The 24,290-nt window shown below is 41.5% G+C and overlaps 2 protein-coding genes across 4 annotated transcripts in view; one reads left to right on the top strand and one right to left on the bottom strand.

The window, feature by feature from the left end:
- The window catches only part of idua (alpha-L-iduronidase), a 137,570-nt gene that overhangs the window by 1,632 nt on the left and 111,648 nt on the right, over window positions 1-24,290 (top strand). Inside the window, exons 1-2 of one of the 2 annotated variants that reach the window (XM_055647012.1) lie at window positions 5,598-5,671; window positions 9,032-9,172. Coding sequence is in view for 1 of the 2 variants with exons in the window: in XM_055647006.1 (XP_055502981.1) it covers window positions 9,032-9,172 (141 nt within the window). In the remaining variant the exon portion in view is untranslated. Of the gene's footprint in view, window positions 1-5,597; window positions 5,672-9,031; window positions 9,173-24,290 lie in introns of those variants that run through there. The other variant, XM_055647006.1, reaches the window with a different exon arrangement.
- Window positions 18,736-24,290, bottom strand: part of slc26a1 (solute carrier family 26 member 1) — a 44,812-nt gene continuing 39,257 nt past the window's right edge. For both annotated transcript variants that reach the window (XM_055646986.1, XM_055646995.1), the window contains exon 3: window positions 18,736-20,796. In XM_055646986.1, coding sequence (XP_055502961.1) covers window positions 19,270-20,796 — 1,527 coding nt within the window. In that variant the 3' untranslated portion in view covers window positions 18,736-19,269. The remainder of the gene's footprint in view (window positions 20,797-24,290) is intronic.

Here is a 24,290-nt window from a genome sequence, read left to right as displayed (position 1 = left end):
AAAAGGTAGATGAATCGCTGCCTCACTTGAATTGGTTGTTTAAGGCAGTAATAACCAACCAGAGAACTGTCCTGAAATATCATCTATCTCATTGGAGACCCTTGGACTATCACTAATCGGACTTTACTGGACTTTATCTTGCTCTAAATATTAGTCCATTTATCCTGTGTCTACATTGATTGTAATCATGTATAGTCTTTCTGCTGGTTGGATAGCACGCATCAAAAAAGCTTTTCACTGTACCTCAGTACACACGACAATAAACAAAACTAAAATCTGCATCCAGCACATCATCCTTCACCATTCTGAAACCTCCAACATGATCGAACCAACACAACAATCTTCCCCTCTTCCCCTTCTTTCTGCTTTCCACAAGGACCAGTCTCTTTAGGACTCTCTGGACCTCTTGGCCCTTCTCAACCATCCCTTACCACTTTCCCCAGCAACTGTGGGAGGTGTAACACCTGACCCTTCACCTCTCTCATCACCATTATGGTGATCTAAACAGACCCTTCCAAGTGAGGCAAAGATTCATCTGCACCTGTTCCAACCTGGTCTACAGCATGTGGCATCATCCACTACATTAGAGAAACCATGCGTATACAAGGTGACATTTTTGCATCGCATTAACGTTCTCTGCATTGGGCATCTCGAACTTCCAGTTGCATATAATTTTAATTCTCTTCTTCACCCCAACACTGATTAGTCTGTCCTTTGTCTCCTCCATTGCTATGGCAAGGCTAAACGGAAATTGGTCGACAACATCTCATGTTTTGCTTGGATAGCTTACAACCCAGAGGTATGAACATAGAATTTTACGTTTTGTCAAGTAACTCATATACCCCATGTTCTCTTCCCAAACACACTGCCAACTACCTAGTTTCCTGTCCCTTTGTTCACCTTTTCCACACCTGTTTCCAGCTGCCCATCATCATGTTGATCTTTCATCTAGTTCCATCTATCACCTACTAGTCTTTGTCCTATCTCTTCCTCATAGTGCAATTTACTGGCAATGTTTCATTTTCTCTCTCAGCCCTAATGTAGGATCATAACTCAAAACATTGATTTAAATGTCACCCCTCATCTTCCTGCTCTCCAAGAAATAAAGTCTTAGTCTGCTCAATTTTTCCCTATAGGTCAGGCCATCATATCCTGGCAACATTCTCATGAATAATATCTGCACCCTTTCCAGGTTATTAACATATTTCCTCTCATAAGGTGAGAGGAAAGGTGCACGGTAGAGAGTATTCTGACTGGTTGCATCGTGGCATGGTTCGGCAACTTGAATGTCCAGGGGCGAAAAATATTACAAAAAGTTGTGACCACTGCCCAGTCCATCACTGGTTTGACCTCCCCTCCGTCAAAGGGATCTATCGTAGTCGCTGCCTCAAAAAGGCAACCAAAATCATCAAGGACCCACACTTATTATGTCACCACTGCCATCAGGAAGAAGGTACACGAGCCTGAAGACTGTAACATCCAGGTTCAAGAACAGCTTCTTCCCCACAGTCATCAGGCTATTAAGCACAACAAATAAGCTATGAGCTCTGAACTGCAAAACACTATTATTATTTGTTATTTGCACTATTTGTTATTTTATGTTATATACAATGTTTACATATTCACACATTCTGTTGTGCTGCAGCAAGTAAGAATTTCATTGTCCCGTCCGGGACATCTGACAATAAAACCACTCTTGACTCTTCACACTTGACTCTAGACCAAAACTGAATTTGGCCTCACCAATATTTTGTACAACTGTAACATATCTTCCAACTTCCCTACTTCCTACTCTTGACTGATGAAGGCCAATGTGCTAAAAGCCTTCTTGACCACCCTATCTACCTGTGGTGCCACTTTCAACAAAGTATGTACCTTCACTCCTAGATCCCGCTGCTCTATAACACTCTCCAGAGCTCTACCATTCACTGAGTAGGTCCTGCCCAGGTTAGACTTCCAAAAATGCAACAGCTCATAGTTTGCTGTATTAAATTCCATCAACCATTCCTCAGCCCACCTGCCCAACCGATCAAGATCCTGCTACAATATTTGACAACCACCTTCGCTATCTACAATACCACCCACCGCGGTGTTGTCTGCATACTTACTAATCATGCCTTATACATTCTCATCCATATAGCAATGGGCTCAGCACTGAACCCTAAGGCACACCACTAGTCACAGGCCTCCAGTCCAAAAAAACAACCTTCCAAAGGAAGGAACCCTTTGCTTCTTTTCCATGAAGCTAATTTTCTATCCTGTCAGCTATTTCTCCTTGGATCCCATGCGATCTAACCGTTTAAGGCAGCCTGCCATGCGGAACCTTGTCAAATGCCTTGCTGAATTCCGTATAAACACCATCTACAGCTCTGCCTTCATCAACCGTTTTGGTCACATCTTCAAAAAACTCAATCAGATCTATGAGACACAATCTCCCACATACAAAACAGTGCTGACTATCCCTAATCTGCCCTTGTCCTTCTAAATGCATTTATATCTTATCCCTTAGAATTATGTCTAATAACCTTCCGACCACAGATGTTAGACTCGCTAGCCTTTAGTTCCAGGCTTTTCTTTGCAGACCTTCTTAAATCGAGGCACCCTCCAGTCTTCTGGCACCTCACCCGTATGTAATGATGTCTTATAAATCTCAACCAGGGCACCTGCAAATTCCTCTTCAGCTCCCCACATTGTCTTTGGATATATCTGATCACACCCGGGAGATTTGTCTACCTTCATGTTAGAACCTTCAGCACCTCCTCGACTATAATACTGATTGCTCTCAAGACACTTCCATTGACTGCCCCAAGTTCCGTGGTCCTCGTGTCTTTCACCATGGTAAAAGCAGAGGAGAAATACTCATTGATGACCTTGCCCATCTCCTGTGGCTCCACACAGAGTTGACCGCTTTGATTCCTGAGGGGGGGCATTCTCTCTCTGGCTACCCTTTTTACCTTAATGGACATAAATTCTCTTAGGATTATCCTTATCTATCTCCTGATCCCTTCCTGCCCTCCTGATTGCCTTTTTCAGTAGGTTAATTTAATTAATTATAAGTAAATTTAATTGCATTCTATAACAAGTAAATCAGACAAGATGCCTAGAATTAAAATGGCCATGGTACAACATAAATACCTCCCACCTCACCACTATATATATTTTTCCATTAGAATCTGCGAGAAAAAACTTTTATTTATAAAGATCAAGTCAAGTCAAGTCAAGTTTATTTGTCACATACACATACGAGATGTGCAGTGAAATGAAAGTGGCAATGCTCGCGGACTTTTGTGCAAAAGACAAACAACAAAACAACCAAACAAATTATAAACACAATCATAACACACATATTCTTTTACATAATCTAAGAATTGGCTTCATGCGTTGGGGGACCAGACCTCCCGTGTGAGTGGGACCCAACGGGACCCACTTAGTCTAGTCGTTACTTAAAGTGCCGTCACAGGTAGATAGTGTGGTCAAGAAAGTTTTCAATACATTGGCGTTCATCATTCAGGGTATTGAGTATAGAAGTTGGGATCTTATGTTACATCTGTACAAGATGTTGCTGAGGGCTGAATTTGGAATATATTTTGTTTAGGAAGGATACTGTTAATTTGGAAAGAGTGCTGAAAATATTTACGAGAATGTTGCCCAGACTTGGGGGCCTGAGCTATAGGGAGTCCGGCACGCTAGGACTTTATACCTTGGAATGCAGGAGGCTGAGGGATTTTCTTATAGAGGTGTATAAAATCATGAGTGGAATAGATAGGGTGAATGCACAGAGTCTTTTATCCAGGGTTGGGGTTAAGTTTAAGATGAGAGGGAAAGATTTAAAAGGGATCTGAAGGGACAACTTTTGCACGGAAGGTAATGGGTATATGGAAAGCGTTGCCAGAGAAGTAAAGGACTATAGCAGCATTTAAAAGACATTTTGGGCAAGTACCTAGATAGGAAACGTTTAGAGGGATATTGTCTAAACGTGGCTGGTGTGAATTGTATAGATAGAACATCTTGGTCGGTGTGGGCCAGTTGGTCCCAAGAGCTTGATTCTGTGTTGTACGACTCTATTAATGATGGAGACACAGGGAGCTGCAGATACTGACAATTTGAGTAAAACGTCATCTATCCACATTCTGCAGAGATGCTGCCTGACCCACTGAGTAGCTCCAGCATTGTAGTTCCTCGGTCCTCCACTTATCTACATTTTGAGTAAAACACAGTGTTGGAGCAAATGGAAAGGTGATATTTCGAGTCCGGATCCTTCTTCAGACTGTTCATATTCGTACTTCTCAGAACTTGTGGTACAGAATTGCCTCAATTCCTTACAGTGTAGCCAGACGTGTCCACAATGCAAAACCATTGTTCACCTGATCATAGCAAGCAATTGTCAGAAAATCTGGTGAGACTCAGCAAATACTTTTAAAAGGCACATATCCAACGTTATTATCGTGCTTAGTAATTACCCCTCAATCAAAACCATGAAGGGCAGATATTGTTTTCATTGTCAATTGTAGTTTGTGGGTGCATGTTTATGCAAAGTGGCAACTGATTTACCTCCAGTACAACAGTCAAATCAGTATGCACAAGTACTGTGAGTTACAGGTACAATTAAATCTTGTTTGCAGCAGATTCACAGGCACATAGAATCAGACAAACACACAAAAACACATACATAAATCAGATGTCCGAAGATTTTAAAAAACAAGATATTAATGCAAACTTCACATTTTTCCACATTGTACTTCATCTCTCATGTTGTTGTCCATTCACATAGCTTGTCTTGAAGCTCTGTGTTATCATTACTACTCAGTTTCATGTGATCAACAAACTTGGAAATGTTATCGATTTGTACGTAGTTGTGGCACAAACCCCTATGGTACTCTACTAGTCGCAGCCCTCCAACCCAAGAAAGATCCATGTATTTCTACTCGTTGTTTTTTGACTGTTAATATCATCTCCAGTTCTATGCGCTCTAACTACTTCACCATATCCCATGTGTAGATTGGTTATTGCATGTGAACCAATCATAGTAGAAATAGCATCACTGACCCCACCTTACTGTACGATTCATACTAACGCCCACTTCCTATACTGGTCAGTCTTGGAAGCGCTAACGATGAACTAACAACTAATAACCTGCTGTACCGCTATACTATGGGTACCAATTAAAGATGATCTTGAACTCCAGATTGTACAATTTGCTTATTTACACCATGTAAAACTTTATCAGAATCCTTTTGAACTAATTACCTCACATCCATTGTTTTTCATTTATCTATTCCATAAGATGTCTTTTCAAGAATTCCTATTGATTAGTCAAACATGATTAGTCAAACATGATTAGTCCAGCAGTGCTAGCTTGAAGGGCCGTACGGCCTACTCCTGCACCTATTGTCTATTACCCTTTAATAAATTAATGTGGACTTAGCTTAATCACATTATAGTTTTCTAAGTGCAAATCTTCAATTACAGATTCAAGCATCTTTCCGATGTGTGGCTTCTCCCTGTTTTTTTGCTGGCATAGATTGTTCTATCATGTTTTCATGATAGCCCTCTCCTATCCACCTCAATTAAAATTTCTGCTCTCTGTCCCCAGAGTCAGAACTAAACACGGAGAAGCAGCGTTTAGTTTTTATGCGCCATATATATGGAAGAAACTTCCTGAAAAATCCAGGTCCGCTCCAACTCTCAGTTCTTTTAAATCGGGGCTAAAGTCTTTTGTTTGACGCTGCTTTTAATTTTAATTAAATTAAATAATTATTCATTTCTTACACTGCACTGTAACTTTTATTCTTGTATTTTATACTTGTCTTATTCCATTGCAGCTTGTTTTTTATTTTCTATTAATTTTAATGGTTGCTTTTGATTGCTTTTTAATGCTTTGTGTAAAACACTTTGAATTGCCTTGTTGCTGAAATGTGCTATATAAATAAACTTGCTTGCTTGCTTGCTTCCTCAGGTTCACGCCTGCCTGCAGCCTTGCTCGGGTCCTCGGATCCATGCCAGCACATGGCCTCGCTCGGGTCTCCGCCCGCGGCCTTCCACAGATACACGCCCACCCGCGGCCTCCCTCGCTCCCTCCCTCCTTCCCATTTCGTGGTGCTCCGTCCTCACCGCCCCTCCCTCCCTCCCTCACACTTCTTACCGCAGACCAATTAGGATTTGAAAGTAAACAAATTCAATCCCACTTACAGACCAGCTTCTAAAGTTCTTCAAGGTAATTCTCCAACTTCACATTCCTGACAACAGCTCAGAAACCATAGAGACTTCAATGCACATAGTTCTGAAATTTGCTTTGAGCAAGAGAAGGACCAAAATTGTAAAGCCATAAAGTTATCCCTTCCATCCCAACCCCCCCCCCCCCCCCCCCTAAAAAACACTCCCCTCCCCCCCCCGCACACCTCCCCCTGCCCACAGCCCCCCTCTGTCCCGTCCCCACACACACCCGCATTGCGTTGGGGGAACGGGTGAGTGCTGGAATATTGCGTTGGGGGAGCAGACCCAACGCGTCTGCACTTGATCTGGTAAATTATAAAAATCCATTCAGCACTGTTCAACATCTTTGGTGCTAACACATCTTTCCTGCATCGTTAGGAACAACTGCTCCCAATATTAAACCATCTTGGAAACAATTGTACATTCTACGTCTTGGAAGCTGAGAATGAGTATCACAGAACTGGGACACTGAGGAAACTCAATTGTAGAAGGGATGGTAAAAATAGGGAATCAAAAGGTATGGGCATCAAAGGTGCCATGAATGATCAGGATAACAGGAGGTTTGGGAGGATCAGGGAGCCTTGAGTATATTGATATTGATGATTTTGATGATGAGCAGCAGGGTAGGGTGGTATCAGGAGGTGCAACTCCAGAGCCAACAAAATCATGAGGGACCCCTTCCACCCATGCAACGGACTGTTCCAGCTGCTACGGTCAGGCAAACGCCTCTGTTGCCATGCTGTGAGAATGGAGAGGTTGAGAAGCAGTTTCTTCCCATAGGCCATTCGGACTGTAAATGCCTTTCTCACCAGGGACTAACTATACTGAACGTTTTTCCTTCCAATATTTATTATGTAAAAGAATATGTGTGTTTATGATTGTTTTTATAGTTTGTTTGTTTGTCTTTTTGCACAAAGTCCGCGAGCATTGCCACTTTTCATTTCACTGCACGTCTCGTATGTGTATGTGACGAATAAAGTTGACTTGACTATCTTGAACATAATGGGATCAGAAGCTATTTCCCAATTACACTCAAGTCTGTGCACACAAAGTAAAATAAAATTATTTTTAATAACAGCTAGCATGGGTGTAGAGAAGTTGGATAAATGTTCAGTTTTTGAAAATATTGGTCCGGCGTGTACTGATTTGTGTAATGAACCTACTACTCACTACAGTCTGCAGGTTGTAAGTAGTACAACTCCGTTCATTTGAGTGGGGTCATGCACTTGGATTCAAATATAAGTGGAGGACCAAGGAACCTCAGTGCTGGAGCTACTCAGCAGGTGAGACAGCATCTCTGAAGTACATGGATAGATAACATTTTGAGTAGGGACCCTTCTTCAGACTGTTTGTGGTTGACGGGGGTGGGGGTGTTTAATAGCCCCACTTCACCACAATCAGTTTGAAGACAGATCCAGATCCGAAACGTCATCTATCCACATTCTCCAGCGATGCTGCCTGACCTGCTGAGTTACTCCAGCACTTAGTGTCTTTTTCTGTGGTGGGAATGTCCATTTCTCTCCACAGATGCTGCCAAGCCTACTGAGTTGCTCCAGTGCTTTGATTTTTGCTTATGTTTCCACCAACTGCAGGCTCTTGAGTCTCCATGGACCAAGGCCAAAGATAACTTTTTTTAATATTAGTTCATATTTTTGTTTCCTAATCAATGCATTATTTATTAAATTTTTTAATGTAAATTATTTAAATCATATTTGAATTGTTTTTAAAATGCAGCAGATAATTACAGAGAAACCATGTCATTTTTAAATGTCTCATTCAACATCAAGTGCTATTAACACTAAAGAATTTTCAGATTAATTATCATCACATTATGTTTTATTTTCTGCATTATTTAAATTCTTGGATAATGGTTAGGGTTTTGGCTGTCTGTAACATGATTGTCTGCAGTAATTGAGCATCTTGAGTTTTCTGCTTACATTTTCGTTCCATTATCCTACATAGTCCTTTATACATAAGAAAAACGGTTGATCACCATTTGGAAATACCAGATTTCCGCTCTACACTTTGTCAAGAGTGTTTTATTGTCATTTTTGTCCCAGAGAAATGAAATCCTTACTTGCAGCAGCACAACAGAATATGTAAACATAGTACACTGTAAACAATATAATAAACAAGAAAAAAATGTTTTGTGTGTACACACACATACGTACACATAAATAACAAACAATAATAGTGCAATAATAACAATACTGTGGTTCAGAGCTTATTTGAGGTTGTAGTGTTTAATAGCCTAATGGCTGTAGGATACAGGCTGTTTCTGAACCTGGACGTTACAGGCTCCTGTACCTTCTCCCCGATGGCAGGGGTGAAATGAGTGTGTGGCCAAGGTGATGTGTGTGTGTCTCTAGCTGGATGATGCTGGCTGCCTTTTTGAGGCAGTGACTCCGGTAAATCCCTTCGATGGTGGGAAGGTCAGAACCCGTGATGGACTGGGCAGTGTTCACAAATGTTTGCTGTCTTCTTTGTTCCTGGGCATTCAAGTTGCCGAACCAGGCCGTGATGCAACCAGTCAATATGCTCTCTACCGTACACCTGTAAAAGTTCAAGAGAATCTTCTCTGACATAACAAATCTCTGTAATCTTCTCAGGAAGTAGAGGCGTTGATGTGCTTTCTTTATAATTGCATCAGTATGCTGGGTCCAGGAAAGATCTTCAGAAATATGCACATCCAGGAATTTGAAGCTTTTGACTCTCAACATCGTTTTTTTAAATAAAACACTTTCTGCTGTTTACAATTTTAATTGTTTATGTTGACTAATTTTACTTATTTTTGATAATATTTTATACATTGTTGCAGCCCCCCTCTACCACACAACAAAGCAGATCTGTTTGACCTAAGCAAAGACCAAGAACTGAACCTTGCATATGTTGCCTCAGTACCTCATAATGGCATTGAGCAAGTTCGAATTCATTGGCTATTAGAGCTAATCTCAATCCGGTAAGTCTTCAAAGTCTAATCATTCTTAACTATTTATTGGAATATGTACTTTTTTCTTTAGATATAATCTACAAATCCAGGATTATCCACATTAATTTTGCATAGATAACTTTTCCAAGAGGTCTGATAGGGTTGTTACTGTGGCAGATAATTTTGAGCAATTGAAATAACTGATAGAGGATGATATAAACTCAGGAATGGGGTCAGGTTGGGTGGGCGTAATGAATGGATTATAGATGTGCAGTCCCTTAGCATTCTGGATGAGTGATGATTCCAGTGTAGAGGAGCCTGGAAGTGCCTAATGTGGTATGTAGTTTACTCATTATTTACACGATTTAATGTGCTGATGCATGGATTGAAATGAGGTGGTCTACCTAGCAGACCTGACTGAGTGTAAAGGGCCTGACCCACTTGGGCGTTATCTACGCAACATCATTTATGCGACATCTTTTACGCGTAATGACGTGCGCGTGATGTGCGGAGGACACCGATGTTTCTTTGCTTATCCTTCTAGTAAATTTGGAGGATTTGCTTGAGATGCTTGCTGCAAGTAGTCCAAGTCTTGGAAGCTGAGCAGTAGACCATGAATTTTGTGCCACGTCTGAGATCTCGATATTCAAATCCTTTTACTCAATTTACTAAAGCCAATGCCAGTGTATTGAAGTGAACAATGAATTTCATTATTGCTGTCTGGCTTCACTGATAGTGACTGACGAGATTTGAGAAGTAGTCCACGTTTTCCAGTCTAGTATGAATCTTTATTGTTGATGGATAGTGAAGTATAGCAAAGGCAGGATAATAATGGACCATTCCCCTATTATGTAAAAGAATATGCGTGTTATGATTGTGTTTATAATTTGTTTGTTTGTTTTGTTGTTTGTCTTTTGCACAAAAGTCCGCGAGCATTGCCACTTTCATTTCACTGCACATCTCGTATGTGTCTGTGACAAATAAACTTGACTTGACTTGACTCTTATGAATATTGAGTGCATGGTTGCTTGTATGTTTCAGAGAACGAGTCAACTGCCTTCGAGCTTGGTCTCCAAGCCTGCACAAATATAAGCATCATCTGAATACTTCAATTTGACTATTGAGATTCAGATTGCTTTGTAATATATGCAAAACATTGCATGGAAATGTGAAACAAAAACTGCCTTCTTTACATCGACGAGACCAAGTATATGATGAGCGACCATTTCACCAAACACTTGCGCTCGTTTCGTCTATGCCTGCTGGATCTCCCGGTTGCTAACTACTTAACACCCCCTGCTTAGCCTCCACTTTTCCCTTCTAGATTCCTAATTTCCTTGTATTTTTCCTTTGTTCTCCGTCCCTTCCACCCATATCTTCCCTCCGGCTTTGTATTTCACCTCTTCTTTCCTTGTCTCACACACTGTTGTGTAATTTTCACCCTTTTGTCACTATCTACCCATCTGCCAATCACCCCACTCCTCCTCACCTGTATCCACCTATTACTTGCCACAAGCTGCCCCACTTCTTCTACTCTCTTTTCCCACATCTTCCCCATTACTCCATTGGACTGAAGAAGCATTCCGACTCAAAACCTTGTCTGTCCTTACCCTCTGCAGATGTTGCTTGACTAACTGAGTTCCTCCTTTTGTTAACAGTGGTGCCGATGATGGCTGCCACAGTGTACTGCTCCTTGCTGTTTTGTCTGTGTTTGTTAGTTTGTGTCGTCTGTGAAAATCCCACAAAGATCACTTTCATATGAGAGGCACTCATTAACATCAGATATTCGGTACCTCCAAACACTGTGTTCTGAATTTCCCTCACTCGCTGGATGATTTGGACATACTCGTCAGCGGGGCTGTGACTGTGTTCAAGGTCTTGAGACAGAGGAGGACCCAAGGGAAGAGCTCTCACCCGACTCCGGCGACGAGGATTACGCACACCTTTTCCAAGTATATTCCTTGCAAATCTACATTCTCTCAACAACAAGGTTCACCAGACTGATTCCTGGGATGTCAGGACTTTCATATGAAGAAAGACTGGATAGACTTGGTTTGTACTCGCTAGAATTTGGAAGATTGAGGGGGGATCTTATAGAAACTTACAAAATTCTTAAGGGGTTGGACAGGCTAGATGCAGGAAGATTGTTCCCGATGTTGGGGAAATCCAGAACAAGGGGTCACAGTTTAAGGATAAGAGGGAAATCTTTTAGGACTGAGATGAGGAAAACATTTTTCACACAGAGAGTGGTGAATCTCTGGAATTCTCTGCCACAGAAGGTAGTTGAGGCCAGTTCATTGGCTATATTTAAGAGGGAGTTAGATTTGGCCCTTGTGGTTAAAGGGATCAGGGGGTGTGGAGAGAAGGCAGGTACAGGATACTGAGTTGGATGATCAGCCATGATCATATTGAATGGCGGCGCAGGCACGAAGGGCCGAATGGCCTACTCCTGCACCTATTTTCTATGTTACTATGACATCAGCCTGGCCTCTTCTCTATCACTAACAATAGCAATTGGGGAGATGGAAAAACTATTCAGGTGGCAGAAAAGCCGGAAATCTCCAGGACCGGTCAATGTTTCCCCCTCTACCCTCAATCTCTGTGCCGAACAACTGGCACCAGTCTACACAGACATTTTTAATTGGTCCCTGCAACCTGTACTGTCCTTGCCTGCTTCAAAGTCTCCACTATTGTTCCCATACCCAAAAAGCCAAGGATTGCTGGTCTTAATGACTACAGGCCTGTCGCTCTGACCTCTATAATCATGAAGACCCTTGAAAGACTTGTGCTGGCCCACCTGAAAAATATCACAAACCCCTTGCTGGAACCCTTGCAGTTTGCATACCGGGTAAATCGATCAGTGGCTGACGCAGTCAACCTGGGCCTGCTCTTCATCCTTCAGTACCTAGACCACCAGGGGACATATGTCAGGGGGATTTTGTTTGTGGATTTTAGCTCTGCATTCAACACCATTGTACCAGAGCTACTACACTCCAAACTCTTCCAGTTGATTGTGTCTTAACCCCTCTATCAGTGGATCACCAACTTCTTGACAGACAGGAAGAAGTATGTGAGGCTGGGAAAGCACATCTCGGACCCGCAGACCGTCAGCATTGGAGTACCGCAAGGCTGCGTACTCTCCCCTCTCCTTTACTCTCTTTACACCAACGACTGCACCTCCACAGACTCCTCTGTCAAGCTTCTCAAGTTTGCGGACGACACAACCCTGATTGGACTGATCCAGGATGGGGAGGAATCTGCCTACAGACAGGAAGTGACAGCTGGCATCCTGGTGTCATTGGAACAACCTGGAGCTTAATGCTCTTAAGATGGTGGAATTGATTGTAGACTTTAGGAGAGCCCCACCTCTCCTCTCCCCACTCACCATCAACAACACCACAGTCACATCTGTGGAGTCATTTAAGTTCCTTGGAACCATCATCTCCAGGAACCTTAAATGGGAGGCCACCATCGACTCCACAGTTAAAAAGGTCCAACAGAGGATGTACTTCCTGCGGCAGCTGAGGAAACGCAATTTGACACAAGCAGTGATGGTTCAATTCTATACTGCCATCAAAGAGTTTGTCCTCACCTTCTCCACCATGGTCTGGTTTGGCTCAGTCACCAAGCATGACATCCGGAAGCTGCAGCACTTCGTTCGATCAGCAGAGAAGGAAGACGAAAATTATAATGTTTTATTTTTAATTGTCCACTGTATATCGTGTTGTTACTTGTGAGCAAAGCGCCAAGGCAAATTCCTTGTATGTATACATATTTGGATAATAAAATGTATTCAATTCAATTCAAAACCTAATTTTTCACTCTTCCAGTATCTGCAGTTTCTTGCGTCTCCATTCTGCTGCCAGTACTTTTATCATGCCTGTGCAAGCTGACTGACATTCCCTCCTAAACTGACATGTCTTCATTTTAAAAGCTGCATCCTTGTCTTCAAGTACCATTGTGGTTTCTCATATTCCCCACCTGTCTCACCACCAGTTCTTATCTCCCTTCAACCTTTTATAAGCAAACAATTTTCCAGATCTCCGCTTTCCTAAACCTGCAACCTTTATTCTCAAACTTGGAGGTAACTAATCATTTTTCTATCTCTTTTAAGATGTTCCATAAAAGTTATTTCTTTGACCAATTATCTTCCCTATTATCTCTTTTCGTGGTTGTGTCAAATTTTGGATCGACTAAGCATCTTGGAATTTTGCTTACCTTAGAGGTGCTACATAAATAGATGCTGTCATTGTTTGTTTTTGTCGTGTAGTAAATTCTAATGGGCAATCCATTGAAGCTCCATTTAATGAACTATTCCAAATTGCTGAACCTTCAAAAACCACTACAGTTGAGGGTTATTACCAGTACACTCCAAAATGAATCACTAACGCAAACATCGACCCAGTTTCAAATCCTTACTTGCATTTCAGAACCTATTCTCAATTTCTTCCTGTGTCTATGTTCTCCCTTTGCTCCACTCTTCCCTCACATCTCAAAGCCATGTTGTACAGTAATAGTTCACTGTACAAAATAAAGAGTCGTGAGATTTCTCGTGTCATAAGTGGGTCGCTAGGAGGTCTTAGTGAGTTACCTCGTAGGTTGTAGCCGGTGCTGACTGGTGAATTTCATTGGGTCATTGGGGGAAAAAAACGTAAGCAGTAGTTTTCAGAACCAAGGATAACCAGCTGGTAATATAAATGTCTGCCAAGCTTCACAGCCGTGTATCTCTGGCTTCTTAAAAGTTGTCTCCACTCCTCCTCCTTCCCCCCCCCCCCCCCCCCCTCCTTCCCCCCCCCCCCCTCTTTTAAAGGCCCCTTACCGTACACTGGGGAAAAAAACGTAAGCAGTAGTTCTCAGAACCAAGGATAACTGATCGGTAATGTTAAATGTCCACCGTGCTTCACAGCCGTGTATCTCTGGCTTCTTAAAAGTTGTCTCCACTTATTCTCTCTCCTTCCCCCCCCCCCCCCCCCCCCCCCCCCCTATTTTAAAGGACCTACCGTAAATGTGTTTCTGAATCACCTTGGCTTTGTACCGTGTGAATTTCACTCAGACAGCGATCCCCCGCCACCCGCGCTTGTAATCCCCCACCTGCATAACAAGCTGGTGAAGGAAGCGATGTGTTTGTGTGCGCGTGTGTGTGTTCCACTCTGACAGTCGCCGCGACAGTTGCCGAATTTTCAGACGACTGCCGGCAACTTGATAGTCGCCGGCAGCCGCCTAAAAAATCGCCTAAGTGGGACAGGGCCATAAGGGAGATAATAATAATAAAGTTTTGAAACTGACCATCAATAATCACCGTTTGAAACAACGTGACCTAATTTCTGGACAGCACTGCAAAGAAGTTGCTGAATGAATTGTGTCATCCAGTGCATGTCTAATGTGTAAAGCATATCACAGGTTATTGTTGACAGTAAGTACTGAGTTAGTGTTTTTAGAAATTATTGTTTTTGCTCAGAACCAGTTATAATTTAACCAGTTAAATGGTGTCAAGTTGGGAAAAGGGGAAGTACAACGGGATCTGGGGGTCCTTGTACATCAGTCTATGAAAGTAAGCATGCAGGTACAGCAGGCAGTGAAGAAAGTGAATGGCATGTTGGCCTTCATAACAAGAGGAATCGAATATAGGAGCAAAGAGGTCCTTCTTCGGTTGTACAGAGCCCTAGTGAGACCACACCTGGAGTATTGTGTCCAGTTTTGGTCCCCTAATTTGAGGAAGGGCATTCTTGCTATTGAGGGAGTGCAGCATAGGTTTACAAGGTTAATTCTCGGGATGGCGGAACTGCCATATGCTGAGAGAATGGAGCAGCTGAGCTTGTACACTCTGCAGACAGTTTAGAAGGATGAGAGGGCATCTCATTGAAACTTGTAAGATTGTTAAGGGCTTGGACACGGTAGAGGCAGGAAACATGTTCCCGGTTTTGGGGGAGTTCAGAACCAGGGGCCACAGTTTAAGAATAAGGAGTAAGTCATTTAGAACGGAGACGAGGAAACCCTTTTTCTCACAGAGAGTGGTGAGTCTGTGGAATTCTCTGCCTCGGAGTGCGGTGGAGGCAGGTTCTCTGGATGCATTCAAGAGAGAGCTAGATAGGGCTCTTTAAAAATAGCGGAGTCAGGGGATATGGGGAGAAGGCAGAAACGGGGTACTGATTAGGGATGATCAGCCATGATCACATTGAATGGCGGTGCTAGCTCGAAGGGCCAAATGGCCTACTCCTGCACCTATTGTCTATTGTTTAATTATGGTTCAGGCTGGAAATAGGCTTTTGTTTTGCTGATTTATTCCAGATTGATTAATCATAATCTGACCAATATTTTATTTGATTCACAATATGAATTTTGTGGTGACAATTATTTATTTAATATTTTATTAGTTGTACATTTCAAACACAGTCATGAAATTATTTTTCAAATGTACACAGAATAATTAATAAATGCATTTTTTGCTATGACAAATGCAGTTTACAAATATTTGTTGACATTTTGCTGATTTATTCATAATCTAATATTACAGATGCTGTTTTAATTAAATTATACATATTGGATCTCATCACGGTGTTGTAATAATAATTGCTTTGGAACATATTTTATACATTAACCCAACTTCCCAAAAGACACCCTTAAGCAAAGACAAGTTTCATGCAACAGCTAGACTGAACATAAAAATCAATTTGCATTTTACTTAAAATCATTCTGTTTTGTGATTCATTGTACCATTATTTATTTATTTAAAGTCAGCTAATTAGCCTTACTTATGAACACAATTCCACTGTCAAACGTGAAGTCCAGGATTGGTGACCAGAATAGATAAATGTACATAGAATTATGCAGCACATGTTCAGGTGATTTGGCCCACAATGTCTGTGTTGAACATGATGCTAAGTTAAATGAACCTGCATGTGGCGCATAACCCACCATTCCCCACATATCCATGTGCCCATTAAAAAAGCCTCTTAAATGCGTCTACTCTATATCTGCCACCACCACACTCTCTGTTTAAAATCTTGCCACGCACATCTCCTTTAAACTTTTCCCCCCTCTGACCTAAAGCTGTGCCCTTGGATGGCGTCTTTGATGTTTTTACCCTGGAAAAAAAGTTCAGACTGTCTAACCTATCTACGCCCCTTATAATTTATTATATAGTGCCCGCCGTAATGTTTGGGACAAAGATCCATAATTTATTCATTTGCCTCTGTACTCCACAATTTAAGATTTGTAATTTAAAAAAAATCACACATGGTTAAAGTGCACATTGTCAGATTTTAATAAAGGCCATTTTTATACATTTTGGTTTCACCATGTAGAAATCACAGCAGTGTTTATACATAGTCCCCCCCCCCTCCCCCCCCCATTTCAGGGCACCATAATGTTTGGGACACAGCAATGTCATGTAAATGAAAGTAGTCATGTTTAGTATTTTGTTGCATATCCTTTGCATGCAATGACTGTTTGAAGTCTGCGATTCATGGACATCACCAGTTGCTGGGTGTCTTCTCTGGTGATGTGCTTCCAGGCCTGTATTGCAGCCATCTTTAGCTTCTGTTTGTTTTTGTGGGCTAGTCCCCTTCAGTTTTCTCTTCAGCATATAAAAGGCATGCTCAATTGGGTTCAGATCGTGTGATTGACGGCCACTCAAGAATTGACCATTTTTTAGCTTTGAAAAACTTGTTGGGATCATTGTCTTGCTGTAGAATGAACCACCGGCCAATGAGTTTTGAGGCATTTGTTTGAACTTGAGCAGATAGGATGTGTCTGTACACTTCAGAATTCATTATGCTACTAACATCAGCAGTTGTATCATCAATGAAGATAAGGGAGCCAGTACCTTCAGCAGCCATACATGCCTCCTTCTCACCTCCATACTTTGCTCTTTCCATCACTCTGATATAAGTCAATCTTCGTCTCATCTGTCCACAAGACCTTTTTCCAGAACTGGTTGGTATTTTAAGTACTTCTTGGCAAACTGTAACCTGGCCATCCCATTTTTGCGGCTAACCAGAGGTTTGCATCTTGCAGTGTAACCTCTGTATTTCTGTCCATGAAGTCTTCTGCAGACAGTGGTCTTTGACAAATCTATTCCTGACTCCTGAAGAGTATTTCTGATCTGTCGGACAGGTGTTTGGGAGTTTTTCTTTATTATGGAGATAATTCTTCTGTCATCACCTGTGGAGTTCTTCCTTGGCCTGCCAGTCCCTTTGCGATTAGTAAGGTCACCAGTGCTCTCTTCTTAATGATGTTCCAAGCAGTTGATTTGGGTAAGCCAAAGTGTTTAAGGTTTGGCTGATGTCTCTAACAGTTTTGTTCTTGTTTCTCAGTCTCATAATGGCTTATTTGACTTTCAATGGCACAACTTTGGTCCTCATGTTGATAAACAGCAGTAATAGTTTCCAAAGATGATGGAAAGACTGGAGGAAAGACTAGGTGCTGAGAGCTCTCTTATACCTGCATTAAGGAAGCATTTAAACATACCTGAGCAATTACAAACATCTGTGAAGCCATGTGTCCAAAACATTATGGTGCCCTGAAATGGGGGGACTATGTATAAACACAGCTGTAATTTCTATATGGCGAAACCAAAATGTATAAAATGTACCCTTTTATAAAATCTGACAATGTGCACTTTAACCACATGTGATTTTTTTCTATTACAAACCTCAAATTGTGGAGTACAGAGGCAAATAAATAAATGATGGGTCTTTGTCCCAAACATTATGGAGGGCACTGTATTTCTATCAAGTCTCTCCTCAACCTCCAGCACTCAAGAGAAAACAATCCAGGTTGTTGGAAAGTGCAGACTACTTTGAAAATTATTGGTCTGTTATATAGTAAGAAAGCAATGTTAGAATAAAAAAAACAAATATTACACCAGAATTATAAATAACGAATCTTAATTTACTTGTATTTCAAGATGATTGCAATTTCTGTTCCAGCGGTTATTTTACCATGCTCAGAACTTATCATTATCAGACATGTTCTCATTTATTGTGTTACAAATAATTTCATTAAATCTATCAGATACTATTGTTTCACAATGTAGTGTGAGATATTTGGTTCAAAGAAATTAAGAAAATAATTTATTTAGGTTTACATCTAATAAGGCTGCCCTAGTACTATGAAATGAATATGGTACTCTTAAGAAAACACTTAATTCAGTGTTTATTTGAGTCACCAATAACACTGTGACCTTCAGGACCAGTGCTAATTCTGCTCATTTAATAATAAAGGAGTAAAGTGACTTACTCCTAATCACAACAATATAATAATATCATTGTTGTTAACAATGGGGATGAAGACATACAGATGAAAGCACAGATTGGTGGCTTTTTACTTTTCCGAGTAGCAAACTCTTCATTCCATGGTTTAAATTAGCTATACCAAATTAACATCAGCAGTGCTTGTCAATGTGACATTGGTAAAATGTTTCTACTTAAAAAGCTATGGTAAAAGGATAATTAAGCACATTGATAACAGTAGTATAGGTTTGTACCATATTGTCAACAACGTTTGGGAGGATTGTACAGAGTCTCATAGTTCAGCACAGTTCACTAATTGTACCAAGTTTATTCGTAACTTGCAGCAAATCATTTTTTTTTTAATTCATCAGATCACTCCTGACAATGTTTTTAAATATCTTAAAAAAAACCTTTCATCTTTCCACTGAATATTTATTCATATCTATTTGTCAGGCAATTATTGTCATCTTTTATATTCAAGAATAATTCCATCAGGGTTCACTGGCTTGCAACCAAGTCTGAAGAAGGATTTGGCCTGAAACGTTGCCTATTTCCTTCGCTCCATAGATGCTGCTGCACCCGCTGAGTTTCTCCAGCACTTTTGTATACCCCCCATTATTTAATTCCATCTTCACTAGGCAATATTAAATGTGTTGTAAAAAACCCTCAGTTACCCATATAAATTAGAGCCAGCTCTAAATAAGGATATTTCCAATTTATTTGACCAAATATCTGGTAGATTAATTTACTGTGCTGTAACAAATGAAAAAAACAGCTTCAGTTATGATTAAAATATCCAGTGATCTATAGCTTAGATTATAAGCCTTTTAAAATGTACTCATATTGCCATTTTCATAGTGCATGGTCAATATTTATCAACAAATGCAGAAACATTTAGAGAGAGGAATTACCTGACTCAGACCATTTGACTTCAGCATACTGAACAGCTGCATGCACTGAATAGAAAAGCAAGTTGTCCATCTCCTTACAATTTTCTCCAAAGTACTGTCCCCTACTCAAAGAATCAAGCACTGAAGGATTGCAGTTGGCTAGGAGGACTGTAATACCAATGTCGTTATAATCCTTCAGGACTGTCTTCATTGTATTAATACCAACACTATCCAAAAATTGGATGGTGGAGCAATCTAGAATAATTGTGTGAAAATTGTAGATCTTGGGAATCAATTCTTTGATGACAACAGGCTGTTCTTGATTGATGTTACCATTGAATGTTTCCCCTGATTTCTTTTTTCCTTTTCGCTTGTTTTCTGCTTTTTTCTGCTTTGCAATCTCCAGAGCAGGATTCAGACCAACCTTCCTCATTAGGCTCTCCATAAAGTAATCTTTATTGCAATAGTATAGGGAAGCTTCAAAACGAAATATTTTGATTTGGGGAATAGATGAAAGATTATTATATTCTGCTTGATCTTCATACAGAGTTGAGTCCTGCTTCCGACCTAACAAAGCTGTCCTAGGTACCTGAGTGCGAACTATGACACACAGAAGTGAAAATGTTACCCCTGTAAAAAGCCCCAGTTCAGTGCTTATTAAACACACAGACAACATTGTGACCCACCAAACCATAGTGTCAATTTTGCTCATTCTCCATAACTGTGGTAGGTCACGAAATTTCATGAGAGCTCCCCTGAGGCTGACTATAATGATGCTTGCTAGAACACACTTCTGCAGAGAATAGAATACAGGAGCTAAGAAAAGGAGCAACATTAACACCAGCACAGCACTCACAAGACTAGAGAGCTGAGTCTGACAGCCACTGGAATCTTTAACAAGTGTTTTAACCAGAGTTGCACTGGAAGCATAAGAATGAAAAAATGATTGAATTACATTACAGAATCCAAGAGCATAAGTCTCTTGATTTGCTTGAATTGTGTATCCATGCTTCTTTGCAAACAACTCAGACAGTGAAATTGTGAAGGCAAAGCTAATGATTGCAAGTGTTATAGCATCAATAGCAACTCTTGGTAAAATAGTCAAACTCGGAACTGTGGGAGGTAAGAAGCCGGTGGGGATTGGGCCAGTAATACTTGAACCATATATTTCATTTAGGTTTACAAAATGAGATATAATTGTAGCGATAACGACAATAGTTAATTCCATCGGGAAGGGAAACTTACACTTGTCCTTGTATCTTTCCCCTAATTCCTTTGAAACAACTAGCAAAGGCATACAAATGGCAGTTGTTATCAGATCACATAAATTAGTCTTGTGAATGTTCTTGAAAATGTTTATCCAAGTTACGACAACACTGCCAGGTCCATGGCTACGCGGCAGCTTTACTCCAATGAGGTACTTGACTTGCATTGTTACGATGGTAATCGAGGCACCAGTTGCAAATCCATCCAGCAAGGGTTCAGATAGATACTTGGATACGAATCCAAGATGGAAAATTGCCATCAGTAACTGGAATAAGAAACATATTAATAAATAAATAACAACCATTCATAATAAAATCAGAAGCCTATCCCCAAGAATTTTTTTTTTTTTATCACATCTGTAAAACGTAATTGATGATTTAATGACATCATTAGAAATATGGTGATCATAGCATGACATGACAAACTAAAATTATATTCTTTTCTGCCGTTTAAAACTTTGCCGCATTTGAGTTTTTTGTTGTAAATAGTGCTTCAGGGACATAATATGGGAACTTATAAAATGTGTATTCATTGTTGTATTTTTGCAAAGTCATCGCAAAATGTGAAATTCTACTGTAGACTGTGATGTCAAAATGTTTAGATTAGAGATACAGCTTGGAAAAAGGCCCATACATTCGTTCTATCCTACTCACAAGGGATAATTTAAAGAGGCCAATTAACCTTCAAACCTGCACATCTTTGCAATGTGGGAGGAAGCCGGAGCACCAGGAAAAAACCCTGGCGGTCACAGAATATACAAACTCCGTACAGACAGCACCTGTAGTCAGGATCAAACCTGGGTCTCTGGCATTGTAAAGCAACAGCTCTACCGCTGCACCACTGTGTGGCCCTACAGATCTTTAAAAACAAAATTATACTGTCTACCTGAACACAATGTTTCAGCATTAATAGTTTCAGCTTTAGAAACATCTCCATTAATTGATAGGAAACATGGGAGCCGCTAAGTCTTTCGTAACCAAATCAGACTAAAGAGGATATAATACTCTGCTGTGTAAATAAAACCAAAGTTCAGTAGGAATGCAGCACTTGAAAGGGAGGGGTTAATGTCCTTTAATAGATATTTTTTAACCATAATATTTAAACTGGCAACCAACATGTGGGGCTTGATCAAAGTTAACATGAGGAGATATTTGACATCTCACAAGGATCTCTTTTACAAACAATGTACTAAGCATTTTAAATAACTTTTAAATAATAGAATGGAAACTTTCAAGTTTGCCATCGATGCTAAAGGACTGTATAAATGTATACGGAAGCTCCAATTAAAAATAATTATTAATAGATTGCTTGACTGAGCAGAAATATGCTTATGTTCTATTGCAGGCAAACCTGGGGTAGGCACTTTAAAATAGTTGGAGCCAGGCCTTTTGGAAGTGTACATGTAGTGAATGGTAGAAATTTGGAGCTCTCTTCTGCAGATAGCAATTGATACCAGATCATTTGTTAATTTTAAAGCAAGGTTGGTTAAAATTATCAAAGACTAGGTCGAGAAGTAGAAACCTCAAAATGTTTCTATTTCCAGATCTCAAACCATTTCCCATCCTCTCTTCATCATTCATCTACGCTCTCATCACCAATAAGTGAGTTTGGTATTCCGAAAAACGCAAGGAATCATGGGATTTGTCAAAGGTCACTCCCCATAAACACTCTCGGCAATGTGCCGCCACAAGCAGGATCGAACCTGGGTCCCCGGCACCGCAAGTGCATCCGAACCGCCATTGGACCAAGGGGAGTCAGACGGGAGAGGCGGCCCAGGCCCACAGCCAGCTTGGAGAAAACCGCCAACCCCAGCTCAACTCTTCCTGACCTGCCGGGCCAACCGACAGCCCTGGACTGACGGGACACCAGCCCGTCGCAGTGGCGGCACAGGCCCACAGCCAGCGCGGAGAAGAAGCGCCAACTCCACTGCTCTGGGCCAGCGTCCCGTCACTCCAGGGCCATCGGTCAACCCGGTGGGACAGGCAGAGTTGAGCTGGAGCCAGCGCCTCCCCTCCGCGCCGGCCGCAAGCCTGGGCCGCCACTGCAACGGGCTGGCGTCTTGCCAGTCCAGGGCCGCCGATCAACCTGGCAGGACAGGCAAAGCCGAGCTGGAGCCAGCAACCCCCCTCCGCGCTGGCTACTAGCCTGGGCAACCACTCCCACCCGCCCAGGGCCACCCTGGACATCCCTGGCCGCACCCCGGACAGGGATGGGACACTCAGGAGGGGACGGGGACGGCCCAGCAGCACCAGAGACCCGGTCCAACCCCGACCACAAACGAAACGCAGGTCTGCACCTATGCAGCAGCACAGCCGTCGAGAGTGTTTATCGTGAGTGACCCATGACCTGGGCATGTGCAGTCGGAATACCGAACTCGCTTATTCCTCCCTATGTCAGTCTTTTCCAGGCTTCTCCTTCCCTCCGGGGGGTGCTCACTTCATTGATTGGCCCTCTGATTGGACCAGCTCTGCTGTGGTTCCTTTTTGCTCCGCTCCTGACTTCACATCATTCTTTGCTTCCTTCCTCTTTGCCTGTCTCATGGGCAAGAGATAACTGTGTAAAATCAATTGTCAGTACATTTCGCCCTCATCAATCAGCATATTGTTCATTGATTTGTCTTTAGGTTTTGTGGGAGTGTCCATCACTATTCTTGGTAATCAAAATTCTGCCGTTACTGTGCACCATGTGGCATTCCCACACAATAGGATACATTTGCGATAGTTGAGCAGCTGAAGCGACTGCAGTCAAGAAATATCGTAGGATATCAACAGGAACAGAAACAACTGGTAACCTGAACTCCACCCTCATCTCTCACGCTACCTATATCATGGGAAGCCCTGGTTTAGTTTGGAGCATAGAAGACCATGGCAGGACCAGCATCAGATGATGTAGAATGAAATAAATGGTGCAAGGAATACACAGGAATATGCATATGCTACTCATTCAAAGCAGCAAGCTATGGAAACCACTAAATGATATTAAAAACCAACAAAGCAAAGCAAAGCTTTTTCCAATCTTCAAACAAGTTAACAAGTAACAAACACTACAAATCCAGTCATAGTCACACTGCATGGAAACAGGCCCTTCTGCCCAACTCATCCATGCAGACCAAGATAGGCAGCCTAAGTTAATTACGTTTGCCCACATTTGGCCCATATCCCCCTAAACCTTCCTATCCATGTACCTGTCCCAAGTGTCTTTTAAATGTTGTTAGTGTGCCTGCGTCAACTACCTCCTCTGACAGCTCAATCCATATACGTGACATCCTCTGAGTGAAAGGTTGCACCTCAGGTTCTCCTACCATCTTAAAGCTTTGTCCACTGATTCTTCATTCCCCTACCCTGACTCGATGCATTACCCTCATTATTTAATTCACCTCTATAAGACCACCTCATAACCTCATTCACTCCGAGGAATAAAGCCCTATCTTGCCCAATCTCTCCCGAAAGCTCAGCCCTCCAGTCCGGGCAATAGTCCCACATATCTTCTCTGCACTTTCCAGCTAAATTACATTTTTCCTATCACAGGATGACCAACACAATATTCCATTTGTGGCCTCACTAACAAATTCATTACAGCCCTAAAATTTTTATCAACTGAATGCTGTAAGGGATTGGGGATATTGCTATAGTATTTAGTATTTAATCAGTATTTAGCCAAGAAAAAGTATTTGTACATGCAAAGTTTATGTACTACCTAGACCATTCTTTTCTCATGCACCACATCGTTATTGAGCAGAATATTTGATAGACAGGTCAC

This window comes from Leucoraja erinacea, chromosome 1, assembly GCF_028641065.1.
Source record: "Leucoraja erinacea ecotype New England chromosome 1, Leri_hhj_1, whole genome shotgun sequence".
NCBI lineage: Eukaryota > Metazoa > Chordata > Chondrichthyes > Rajiformes > Rajidae > Leucoraja > Leucoraja erinaceus.
The sequence above is the reverse complement of the archived record's forward strand: the minus strand, read 5'-3'. Positions and strand labels throughout refer to the sequence as shown.